Source organism: Primulina eburnea, chromosome 7, assembly GCF_022965805.1.
Source record: "Primulina eburnea isolate SZY01 chromosome 7, ASM2296580v1, whole genome shotgun sequence".
In the NCBI taxonomy this organism is placed as follows: Eukaryota; Viridiplantae; Streptophyta; class Magnoliopsida; order Lamiales; family Gesneriaceae; genus Primulina; species Primulina eburnea.
Window position 1 is genome coordinate 4,581,809 of NC_133107.1, and position 13,829 is coordinate 4,595,637.

The 13,829-nt window shown below is 34.6% G+C and overlaps 1 protein-coding gene across 4 annotated transcripts; it reads left to right on the plus strand.

Moving 5' to 3' along the window:
- Positions 1-2,096: 2,096 nt before the first annotated feature.
- LOC140836798 (homeobox-leucine zipper protein MERISTEM L1-like) lies at positions 2,097-7,826 on the plus strand. Of its 4 annotated transcripts, none has more exons than XM_073202600.1 (13): positions 2,097-2,466; positions 2,898-3,116; positions 3,644-3,950; positions 4,032-4,149; positions 4,265-4,453; positions 4,552-4,992; positions 5,067-5,168; positions 5,272-5,472; positions 5,555-5,729; positions 5,811-6,082; positions 6,291-6,386; positions 6,491-6,875; positions 7,419-7,826. In XM_073202600.1, exons 3-12 carry the CDS (start codon positions 3,730-3,732, stop codon positions 6,854-6,856), a joined length of 2,181 nt encoding a protein of 726 aa, XP_073058701.1. In that variant the 5' UTR covers positions 2,097-2,466; positions 2,898-3,116; positions 3,644-3,729; the 3' UTR covers positions 6,857-6,875; positions 7,419-7,826. The 4 variants fall into 4 exon arrangements, with proteins under 4 accessions (XP_073058701.1, XP_073058702.1, XP_073058703.1 ...); XM_073202601.1 differs by having other exon boundaries at positions 3,675-3,950; XM_073202602.1 differs by lacking the exon at positions 2,898-3,116.
- The last annotated feature ends 6,003 nt before the right edge of the window (positions 7,827-13,829 follow it).

A 13,829-nucleotide genomic window follows, 5' to 3' on the forward strand; every position in this document is an offset into this window, starting at 1 on the left:
ACTCATGATATCTTATCGTCATCGATAGAGCGAGTGATATGATTATCATACTCCCGATGACTGCACGAGGACTGATCGGGTCGCTACCGAACCCTCGATGCTAAGTGCATGGATGAGCGGTAGCTTGATGTTTGGTTGCTACATTTTATAAATTTTCTAACTTTGAAATACCATATTTGGATTATTTTTTTTAAAAAAAAAGGCGTTTCGTAATATTACTCAATATCAAACAACTGTTATTTTATATCATAATTTATATTTTCAGGGACAAATAATATATTTGAAATTTCGCGTTACATGTATTTTATGTGAAGTCTTTTTCTACCATACATTAATATAATAATATCAAACTTTTTAGTGAAACCGAGTGGTTATTATATTTTCTGTATTTCATACTTTGTTACAAATACAAATGGATGGATTGCTCAATCGAGGACAAAAAAATAAGGAAAAATCGCACGATTTTAGATATATGCATTAAATGCTGTTGCCCATTCGTTGATACGCTTCTTGGTGTCTTACATAAATGCAAATAAAATATAATATAATTCTTACATATATTCGAATTGGTGTAATAAATGAATCTTTGGTCAATTATTAAGATTTCGATTTTTTGTGTCAATATTTTCTTAGGCAAGCCTATTGAATAGAACTTGTCCATTGTGATTTACCTTTAGTGTGATTTGTATGCTATCATGTTAATCTGAAAGTTAGCGGCTGAAGGCCACACGTCATAAAAACTTGCACAATTATTTTTATGTTTTGTAATAATAAAACTTTGATTCGTGGTATTTAATAAGTTTTATTTTATTTAAGTTATACCTATATCTCATGATTTAGTAATATGCGAGCAGACATATTTTTCAGCACTTATTTTTTTTCCAGAAAGATAGTTTTTTTTAAAAAAAATTGTTTTCTACGGTAGTATGTCATCTATTTCGTCCAAAATCCGCAGTGAATGATATATTTACGTTATCGTATTTATTATGTATTTTTCATATATAATTAACTTTATTATAATATAATATATATTTTACTAAATGATAGACCATTCAAAATTAACTTTGAAAAATAGCACATTTAGTAATTAACTAATTATATAAGTATTTTTTTGTTAATTTCTTAGATGAATAATTTTTCTTAATTGGTATAATAAACTAAATTTTAAGGAGCATCTAAAATATCTAATATCAAATACGTACATTAAAATCACTTGTCACAAAAAATAAAATAAAAATTTTAAAAATTATATAGGGTAAGCATTCGGTCGATACGATTAGTTTTTTCTAAAACAGAAATCCGAGCCGATTTAAAACAGTTAATTCGTTCGTAACTAAACTAACCAGTAACTAAATAGGGAAAATAGTTCGATCCATGAGGTACGTTGACTATTTTCGGTTTTGGTCTCGTAAATATTCAAAGCTGATCTTGAAGAATACGATTGTTTTTTAGTTCTGTTTTACCGAAATACTGATGTTGTATTGAAAATTGTTGATGTAAACACCAGATACCGTTAACTTATCTAAACATCATGTTAAGGTTTGGTAAAATGATTTTTTTAATTAAAAAATATAATATACATTTCAATTTAACTAATTAAATGGCGAAAACGCAAAACATGACAAATTTTTTTTTTTTGAAAATAAAACATGCAAAGTTAAAACACTAAATTAGCTCTTATATATAACTTAATTAATTGAATGGCATTTCTACATTCCACTTATCGTAATACACTCAATTTTATGAATAGAATCATTACAAACTAAATCCTAAACAATATTGGCTTAATCAAATGTATTTCATTTCATAATGATGATTTCATTATGAACTAGATAACAAATGTCCAAACAATATACGCATATTGTTGTGAAATACACAACAAAATTTTGGACCATTAAATATTATTAACACGCAATATCATAAGATTCAAAAGATATAAAACGAAATGAATTCAAAAGAAAAAAGAAAGATTTCAAGAATATTTACTATAATGATTTTTACAGAGGAAATTTAAACCCGAGATACCAACCCCCAAACCCCTCTCTTTCTTGAGCAATAAAGACTCGGCTCTCTCCTCACGCCCCGCCATTAATGCATTCGCACCCTTTCTACACGCTCTGCCATTACTCCTTCGCTGCCACATCTTCCCCTTTTCCTTTCTTCGCCTCTTCATCACCCACCCTTCTCTGAAATTCTTTTCTTTTTCTTTTTCCTTTAATTAATAGTCTCTCTATTTTGATTTTATCGCCTCTTTTTCCTCATCCATTTATATCCCTTTCAATCCCAATACCTCACTATTCCTCTTAAATTCTACTCACAAGAAAAGCACCATCTGCAATAAACTTCAGGCCACACTAGTTTTCAATCCGGGAGCCGGTTTTTTAAGCCTCAGAAGTAGATCTCAGCCTTCACTCTTTTGCTTTACCCTAATTTCGGAATAGGGTTTTCTTGGAAGTTCCAGCTACTGTAAGTTCACTCAACTGTTGAGCATGCGTCTTTTTATCAACTTTCAAGCTTCTGTTCGTCTGTAAAACAGCATTAAGTTTCATTTTCTGTGAAGGGTACTTACCGAATTCAGCTGTCTTCTTTATTTCTTTGTTATTTCCGTTAATTGTTCATACTTGAAGAGATAATGTTTGAGTTGGATCACTCCAGCCTGTATCTTGTAAGCGTTTTATGTGATCCCAGTTCGAAAAAACTTAACGTTGCTTGGTGTGAAAGGCACACACTGTGTCAACTCTTTCTTTCCTTATATTTTTTTTCTCATTTTGGCCGTTTGTCACTTCAGGAGAGAGGAAAAAAGAAGAAAAGTCTTGTTTGGAAGCTTAAAAACAAAAAAAAAAAAGTCCATTGCTAGTCTGTTGTTACATGTAACCATTTCGTTTGCTTTTTCTCAGACACTGCCAGAGAATCTGCTTAAACTCAACGCACTGACATTTAAAAGCCAAAAAGCTAGCTAAGCCCCAATTCTGAGAGAGAAAGGAAGTACAAGTTTAGTACAGAATTTCCTAGGGTTTGTTGGTAAATATGTGCAATTTCAACGACTGATGCTTAGGCATGGTGGAATAACCTCTCCGGAAAGTCTGAAGACCTCCATTCTTGAATAGATTAACGAGGTCGGGAGTTTATTTTATCTTTATTTTGTAACACGGAAAAAGTACAAATTTTGTTTCTACTATTTGAGTCGTTCTAGATTGAATTTAATGTTTGCCTACCATGTTGTGCACCCTCATCTTTAAGAAGTTTAATTCATTTCTGATGAAACAGCATGCGGAATGGACAACCCATTTAATGGCGGACTGTTTCTTGTCAACCATTTCATTTTCCTCTTTTGTTTTCTCCGCCAAAAAAAACAATTTTTATATCGGATTACAGTAACAGAGCACGGACTAAAAATTAATTAATAATTCCCTCTTCAAACCCTTCTCAGAACACTCACTAAAAACCTTGTGCACACTCTCGTACTCCACCGATTTAAGTTTTAATAGCCATTTTCATGTGCATATATTTTCTGTTGTTGAGTAAAGAAACAGATCTGTGGCCCTGATAGAATCATTAATTAATTGTTTCAAGATTTCGTCAGATTTTTGTTTGTTGTTACCTTCCTCATTTCTCTAAAAGATTCATTAATTATAATTTTCAGATCTGATTTTCAAGTCAAATTCTTATCCTAGATAGCAAAGACTCTAGTTTCTTGGCGGCCTCCGTAGCGCATTATATAGAGTAGAAATGTTTCAGCCGAACATGTTCAATAGCCACCATCACTTGCTCGACTTGGGTCATAAGAGCCCAGAAAACGAGTTGGACCTTATTCGGGACGATGAGTATGAAAGCAAATCGGGAACTGATATCATGGAAGCCCCCTCCGGTGACGATCAAGATCCCAATCAACGTCCCAAGAAGAAGAGATATCATCGCCACACACAGCACCAAATACAGGAAATGGAATCGTAAGCTGCTCCCATTTTCTTGCGCAACTAACATTTTATTTTCTTTTTTACTTTACCCCTTACAACGTGCTGTTTGAACAGGTTTTTTAAGGAATGCCCTCATCCTGATGATAAACAAAGGAAGGAGCTTGGCCGTCGACTGGGTTTGGAGCCATTACAAATTAAATTTTGGTTCCAAAACAAACGCACTCAAATGAAGGTGATGCGAACCTTTTTCACATTTTTGGGATGTTGTCGTGGGCATTTATATTAGTTCTTGTTCTTTTTGGGAGGTTTTGATTTGATTGTCAATAGATTTTGATGATTAATTGCAGGCCCAACATGAACGCCATGAGAACACACAGCTCAGGAACGACAACGATAAGCTGCGTGCAGAGAACGTTCGTTACAAAGAAGCTCTTGGCAATGCTACCTGTCCAAACTGTGGCGGCCCGGCAGCCATTGGTGAAATGTCATTTGATGAACAGCATCTTAGGATCGAAAATGTTCGTTTAAGAGAAGAGGTATTTTAATATTAATTACGTGGAAATTGGAACCGTTTAATTGTTTTAAAGGCGTTGATGAAACTATACAAATATATGTATATACGATGTTCTTCCAGATCGATAGGATTTCAGGAATCGCTGCGAAGTATGTCGGAAAACCAATGCTCACTTACCCTCATCTGTCACCTGGAGCATCTCGTTCACTTGATCTTGGAGTAGGAAATTTCGCGTCACATGGAAGCATGTCTGCAGGAGAGATATTCGGAGCAGCTGATCTTCTTAGGTCGGTTTCTGGCCCAAGTGATTCTGAAAAGCCAATGATCATTGAGCTTGCTGTTGCAGCAATGGAGGAATTGTTCAGGATGGCTCAAACTGGAGAGCCCTTATGGATTCCTGGCACTGGTAATTCTGCTGAGACTTTGAATGAAGAGGAGTATATGAGGACGTTCCCACGTGGGATAGGGCCGAAGCCTTTGGGATTGAAATCTGAAGCTTCTCGTGAGTCGACCGTCGTGATTATGAATCACATTAACTTGGTGGAGATTCTGATGGATGCGGTATGGTTTCGTGATATCGGATTTTTTTTTGTTCTGTTTGGAATTCATTTGATTCTTGATTCATGATTTTACAGAATCAGTGGTCAAGCGTGTTTTCTAGTATTGTCTCTAGAGCAATGACTTTGGAAATCTTATCTACTGGTGTGGCTGGTAACTACAATGGAGCTTTACAAGTGGTACGTTTGAGAAGATTGGTTTAAATGAACTTTCTAATTTGCTGTATACCTAAGTTTATAATAATCTTTTCTTAATTAATATTGTATTTGATTTGATTTTCAGATGACCGCTGAGTTCCAAGTCCCCTCTCCATTGGTCCCGACCCGCGAAAACTACTTTGTAAGATATTGCAAACACCACGCTGATGGAATTTGGGCTGTTGTTGATGTCTCTTTGGATAACCTAAGACCTACTACTATATCGAGATGTAGAAGAAGGCCATCTGGTTGTTTGATTCAAGAATTGCCCAACGGCTACTCCAAAGTACGGCTGAATTCACATTCTAATGAGCAATTTGTGTCGAAAATGAATTTATCTAATCAAATTCGGGACAAATTTATGTTAGGTTACATGGGTTGAACATGTAGAAGTGGATGATAGAGCGGTTCATAGCATATACAGGCCATTAGTTAACTCAGGGCTTGCATTCGGGGCAAGACGATGGGTTGCAACCCTTGACAGACAATGTGAACGGCTAGCAAGTGTGATGGCTAATAACATTACAGCTGGAGAAGCTGGGGGTATGTAATAAAGATCGTTGCACAACTGTTCTTATCTGTACAATAATATTTTCCAGATTCTTATTATATACCATGGTGCAGTGATATCTTCCCCAGAAGGTAGAAAGAGTATGCTGAAGCTGGCAGAACGAATGGTGATGAGCTTCTGCACTGGCGTTGGTGCTTCTACGGCACATACGTGGACAACGTTGTCTGGAAGTGGTGCTGACGATGTTCGAGTTATGACCAGAAAGAGTGTCGATGATCCAGGCAGACCTCCTGGGATTGTGCTTAGTGCTGCAACTTCGTTTTGGCTGCCAGTTCCACCAAAACGAGTTTTTGATTTCCTACGGGATGAGAATTCGAGAAGCGAGGTATTATTCAGACTTGAATCCTTGAATCTTATTTGAGATTTGTTGTGGATGAAGATGAGAATACGGAGGAGTCAAGTGTGAGATCATTTCTGTTAGCTATAACATACACATTCTAATTACTGGGGTACATGACATATATATTTGTCTTTAGATTTAGCTTATCTAGATTGCTACATAATCTTAATTTCTCTCTTTCGTATCATTAAAGTGGGATATTCTTTCAAATGGCGGTCTTGTTCAAGAAATGGCACATATAGCAAATGGTCGAGATCCAGGAAACTCGGTTTCTTTACTGCGTGTCAACGTAAGTTACAATTAATAACTCACTCCACTCATCAATCATGTTAATCATTCTATATATTCACTGAAAAAATGGATCCCATAACTTCAAGATGAATCTTCATGTAGAGTTCAAACTCAAGCCAAAGCAATATGCTGATACTACAAGAGAGCTGCACCGATTCGACCGGATCCTATGTTATTTACGCTCCAGTTGACATTGTCGCCATGAATGTGGTCTTAAGCGGCGGGGACCCTGATTATGTTGCCCTCCTACCATCTGGTTTTGCTATACTACCTAATGGACTAAACAATCAGGCGGGTGAAGTTTCTGAAGTTGGATCTGGTGGATCTTTGCTCACGGTTGCCTTTCAGATACTTGTCGATTCTGTTCCAACTGCTAAACTCTCTCTGGGCTCGGTTGCGACGGTTAACAGCCTTATTAAATGCACTGTTGAAAGGATCAAGGGTGCGGTAGTGGGTGAGGGTGCATGACCAAAACATCATCTGCAAGGTAAATTTTTTTGAGCTTGCTACTTTGTTGCCTGCTAACTCATGACTTGTTACGCAAATTTGGTCAGTCTTGATTTCCTGACAATGTCGGTCATGATCCCATGGCAGTTTCTGTTAATGTTTGTTATGATACTGTCTAGATTAGAACTTGGACTATACTTAACCCCAAAAACTAGCTGAAGGGAGGAGGATTGTCCAAGTCCATACACGTAACTCCCATGTTATTTATCTAACTCATGTAGGACAACTAACAGATACCATATGGGTATCTTGATGTTTGTCATGGTCCAATACCCATACCATATCAGTTTTAGTATGGAACTTCCTCTTCCAACTAATGTCCGATTAGTATATCCTTATTTGTGTAAATCAAGGTAGCGTATTTCTGGTGTCATCCACCATTCTAAATTCGGACACTACATAGAGCAGAAGATCATCTGGAATGTGATTTGGTTTACTTATGGATCAAAGTTCACAAGTTACTAGCTAGTACTGTTTTGGGGATTTTTTTCCAAACGTTTAGCTTAATGACCATAATTTGCAGTGATGATCAAGATGAAGTAGCGATGTCAAAGAATAGGGTTTGTTTACATAAAGGACGCGAAGCAAGGGAAGAAGTCAAGAACGAACCCGGCGTATATCCTTGCCTTGTGGTGTTTATCTTGGATTCAATACATGAATGCAGATGGATTTTCACTGCCCTGCAAGGGTACTCGGTTCGGGTATTGACTCTGCCTACATATTAAAGATGATCAAGTAAACAAGAACCTTGTCAATTTGTAATGTTAAACCAAACTATTTATGCATCTTTTGTTTCGTTTTGTGATCGGAGTTAGAATTTTAATTCCTTTTGTTACTCGGAAGAGATTTTTATTTCAAAAAAGTATCAAGCTGTTATTATGCATTTTGCTTCGGTCAATAATCAATTTTTAGATCAGATTTTATTTATTTATTGTTTCTCCGAGAATAAATCTTCATCCGTCCGCAGTTTGCATGCATGCATGTTCGTCTTTCTTGGAAAAAAAATCCATAGACAATTTCACCCCGTAGAAAGAAACAATATGTTTGACATTTTTCTAAGATGTTTTCCTTCTGCATAATATTTTTTATTCACTCCTCGTAATTTTTTGCATGAATAATGAAGTACAATTCTTTTATAGTTATTATTATTATTATTATTATTATTATTATATTTTGTGAAAATAATTAAAATGGTTTCGACTATTGATGTTTTGTCCATATAATTAGTTGATTGTATTATGGTTTGTAGTCTTTTTTTTGCTCGGGTGTTGATGTGCTGCAGGCAAAAATATTGACGTGACATCAGAAAATATTGATGCAAAATTGGGAATACTGATGTGTTGGAAATCATATAACTACTACATCATAAAAGTGTCAAAAGTCTAAACACAACTTAAGTTACATGAATCAAAACCCTAAATTAAATATTTACATGATCAAACACAAAAGTCGCAAACTTAAATAACCATTTTTACTGTTATCCCTTTTATATCATGGTTAAATTCACTATTATATATTTTATATGCATATTTCTACCTTTAACGCTTTTAAACATTATTGATTTGTTGTTATAACAATTTTGATGACCATAAATTTTTTTAGTCAATTTGACATGCATTGTTTAAATTAGCTATAAAGAAGAAGTCCGTCAGCAATGAGCATAACCTGACATTATATGAGGTCACCCAGCCAACCTAAATTTAAAGCAACGGAATATGAAAGTTGTTGGAATAATAAATGATCTGTATAAATATTGGTAAAAACTTATGTGAGATGGTTTTATTGGTCGTATTTGTGAGATGTGTCTCTTATTTGAGTCATCCATGGAAAAATATTACTTTTCATGCTAAAAGTATTACTTTTTAATGTGAATATGGGTAGGGTTGGCCCGTCTCACAGATTAAAATCCGTGAGACGATCTCACATGATACTCACTCATAAATATTAGAAGGCCTTGGCCGTATGGAAAGGCGCCAGCCATCGTGAACTGAAAAACATTTGAGTGGCTGTCTCACGGATCCTAATCTGTGAGACGGGTCAACCCTACCCATAATCACACACAATAAAAACTAATACTCTTAGGCTACGTTTGGTTAGAAAGATATGATAAACTAATGATTAATATGTAAATGATAAAGAAAATGATTGTGGTAGGATGGATTAATATGGGGTAATATAATATTATGTTTGGTAAGATTTTTAAGTGTATGATAATTTTGAATTTTTTGATGAAAAGACGAATTTGCCCTTCCCCTTCGCGGCGGCGGCGACGGCGTCAATGGCGGCCGGCGGCCGGCCGGAAATGGTCCACCGGAAACGGCCACCGGAAATGGTCGGCCGGAAACGGCCGGCGGCGATCGGCGGTCGGCGGGGGGCGGCGGTCATTGCGGCGGCGGGCGGCGGCGGGAAGTGGTGGTGAGTTTGAATTTAGGCGGGAAGTGGTGGTGAGTTTGAATTTAGGAGAAGGATAAAATTGGAAAAATAGGATGTATTAAGAGTAGGATAAATAATCCTAGGGGGTGAGGAGGTATTATTTTAACCTACCTAATATAACCTAATCATTCATAGGAAGGATAAGGTGGGTTAAATAATCACGCGTACCAAACGAGGGATAAAGTAGGTTAAATAATATAAACCTACTTTATCCCTCAAACCAAACGGGGCCTTAGCATAAAAAATAATACTTTTTCATGGATGACCCAAATAACGTCTCACAAATACAACTCGTGAGATCGTCTCACACAAGTTTTTACCAAAAAAATTTCACACTAGATTATTCGATCCAATGAAATTAAATTTAATGATTTAAAAAGAATGTTTACATCTTTGTTCTATCTTTTTACTCAAGTTTGACAATATAAATAGAATTTAAATTATTATGTTATCAATATATCAATGTTCTAAAAACTAGGCGACAAGCATTCACAGCTAACACAAAAAAAAAACGTCAAGATGATTTTTTTTACCTAAATATTTAATTCTTCTTATTCGTATTCTTATTTATCTGACAACTCCTCTATATCGGATCTAAACTCAAAATAAATGACATATTTTCCTTCTTTTTCCGGTACAAATTGATTGAAAAATATGTTATACAATCTTTTTTAACAAATTTTAAAATTTTAAAAATTATACACTAATTAGGAGGCTAATTTTTCTAACAACGTCCAAAGATGTTGTCTTTCTAAAAATCGGGACGATGGACGACTACCCAACGCATAGCGTCGCCTAGAAAATTTAGATCACATATCGATATATATGAATTTATCGTCAATATATTAAACGTACATCATTCTTCAATCACCTCATCCTTCAAACTAAACGATATATCAACCTTGATATACACATTAAACATTATTATCAATTATTTCATCTTTCAAACCAAACAGTGCATCAACATCAATATACTAATTGTTTTTCAAAATTTACTTTCTAGTGCAACTTCGAGGAAAATTTCCAAATTTGGCATCTGAATACATAACTCTTACACGAATATTTTAGAATATATTCAATATTTGAAAAATTAAATTATAAATTTGACATTTTGGATAAATTTAAATTGGTGGGAAGGAAAGCAGGTAAAGAGTGGCTTCTTTTACATTTTCTTCATGCGGCAGTCTTAGCAGTGGCGTTTGCCCAATTTTTATTACGGGCTGGGCCTTAGCAAGGGATTCATAGAAGTTAGCCCAAATCAACTGAGATACTGTAGCCCAAGAAGAACCCCGACCTAACCTTCTTATTACTATTATTATTTTGAACTGAAATTATTCCAACGATTTGATAAATAAAATTTCAAAAATCTAATTATTGAACCGTGAAATGATTTTTATATTGCAATTATTTTTTATGTAAAAAAGTACATTGTGTAATATATATACTGATTTGAGTGAAAATTATTATTTTTTATACCAAAAATATTATTTTCACTACGGATTCGGAGATTTGCCTTACGACGCCTGATCAAACTCGTAAAATTGTATGTTCTATTTGAGTATACTATTCAGTGGAAGAGATTTATACTGAAAGGTTATGCGTTTTCCTTTTTCAGTTTTTTCTGTGTTATGTCATTAATTCACTGGTTTCATATTTTTACGTAGGAATTATTCATGCATATGTACGTATTCATATATTACTTGGCACCTTAATTATTAACTAAGTACAATATGCTTAGAGATTAATTATGCTTAGAGATTATATACGCGTTCCCTAAAAAGATAAGCTCAGAGGTTCTGAAAGTTAAACTATCCGTCACTTATTAAATGATACCCATAATCTAATCAATTTAAATTAAATAAATATATGTTAGAACACTGGAATAGGGTTGGAAAAAACATTGGATTTTCGGTATAGCGAGATTACCGTACAAAAAATACCGAATTTACAGTATGATATTGATGCCGAAATTTTCGTGTAGCACCGATATGAAATTTGAAAATTTTCGGTATATACCTAAATACCGAAATAATATATATAATATATATATATATTATTTTAAATAATAATGTTAATTTTTTTAAAAAAATATATAAGATATTTTTTTTCAGTATAAAACGGTATATACTGATACCGTATCGAAATTTCGGTATATCATAACATTTCGGCATATGTGTGTTAATTATACGTATCGAAAATTTCGGTATACCTAATTGTATGTAAAGAAAATTTTGGTATACCGAGATTTTGACTTCTTGAGTCACGATAATTGAATGGTATTATATATTAGATACAAAATGTTTGGGAAAGTTATACTTTTTGTTTAATAATTTATATTTTTTATATTATGTTGTTTAATAATATATATTAAATCAGTTGAGTTGTATTCAACAATTATTTCATAAAATTAAAATTATGTTGAAGTAAAATAATATATACTACTTCAATACTATCAATAAATGGCCAAGTAATAAAATAAATTTATTTCGACAAATCAATGCCGGCGAAGTAGTAGAAAACAATTAATTCGTCACATTACAAAATATATTAGTAGATTTAATTTCTCATAATTCTTGCTAAAAAAATTGATGCAACTAAAACACCAAAATTAATTATTATAAGTAATTATCACTTACAAATATAGCAAACTACACTACAATATTTAAGCGCTTGACAAACATTCCAAGAACTCAAAGGAGAGTTTTGCTAAAATCTCCCGCATATAGATTTTCTATGTCCACTTGACACTATCTTCTTATTTCTTCTACCATTTCATAATATTTTTCATAGCCCATACTCTTTTTGCCAAGGGCCCCAAAACCCTAACGAATGGTGAATAATTCATATACAAATTAATTAAAACTTGCGCATGGATCTCTTTTACTGACCTTTTAACAAATGACGCACATGCATGACTTAATGCATGTTGCAGCTATCGAGTAACTATGCAACACTATGAAAATAATATTTAAAAATATTGTTAAGATTGGAACTTGGACTTAACTCAACCTCAAAAGTTAGCTCAAAAAGGAGAAGATTGTCCAAGATAATGTATATTAAATATCAATTCTAGAATTGACGAGCTTCTGGGAATTAGAGTACTCACTTCCAAACTTTCAAGAAAAAGGTTTGTGGGTTATATTTCGCAGTCATGACATAGGATATATGATACTCGAAGGAAAGATCCGACATAAAATTCTACGAGTCAGCTCAATTCAGATTCCCGACAATGACAGAGGATTACATATCTCGAATAAACTAACAATCATCTGAGATGACCCTCCCTTGGCCTAGCTCCCTTGCCTTGGCCCAACTCTGATGCCTTGCCTAGCTGCCATGCCAACTAAAAGAGCTCATAGCTCCTAGCTTTTAGCTACTTGACTTGAGCTCCTACCTCCTAGCTGCTTAACTTACTTGAGCTCCCAGTTGGCCGACCTCCTAATCCAGTGATCGAGAAGATCTGAACGAAAAGTGATAATGTGTCAATCTTGGAACGAGAGGTTTGATGTGACATCCATTTTATAAAGGGAAACTGAATTCTTCAATATATGTACTATTTGGATGTATGTGAGAACTATTTTTCAAATGTCTACGTCAAACACACAAAAAGAGTGGCATCCGATAGAGATAGATAGAAGTCATGTTCTCGAGGTCGACTACATAGTTGAGCTCTGTGATTGGCAACTTGGATACAAGGGACAAAATGAATGTCATATCTCTCGTACAACAAGATCCTCGTAGGTTGATTTACTTAAATCAATTGGGGAGGGCTCAATTCTCGACTAGGACATGAATAGTTAGGATTTTCTTAACAAGTGCTCCTTTGATTTTTGGTAATTTCTTTTCTCTACGAATATCAGGTTTGATTTTCACTTTCTGGGGTGCATTCACTTTAATTTTCAGCATATATTTTGATTGTCGGAATTTAACTTGAACGTTGGAGGGGTTCTTCGATCGGGCCCCTTTCTAACACTCTTTTTCATGATTTTCGGTGTTTTTGTTGGGAGGTCAGTCGTGTAGGTTGGTTAGCAGGTTAGACGTGTTCTGCCACAGAGGAGCTCATCTCCATATATCCAACCCCATTTTTTAGTGAGCATCAATGTGAATATTCAACTGTTAAGTCTGTGAATTGAGCCCGGACGACACGAGCATATAATTAGCCTTCGCATATACATTCCAAAAAATTCACCTATATCGTGTAGTGTCCATGCGAGTGAGCTTTTTTTTCCAAGTTGTGGGAAGAATTAACGATGCTAATATGTATCTCATGAATACATGAATCTAGAATTCTAACTCAATGGCTAAAACTATGTTTGAAACACTAGAAAATATGCATGTTACACAAAGATTTAATAGAAGTCTTAATGTTATTTACTTAGACTCTGTTTTATGTTATCCACGCTTCATTTATCGTATAAAACTTGTTAACAATGTAAAAAAATCATTCTTGTTCAAATGGATTGATTCCCCTCTCTACATGCACACTGGCCAGCCAAGGGAA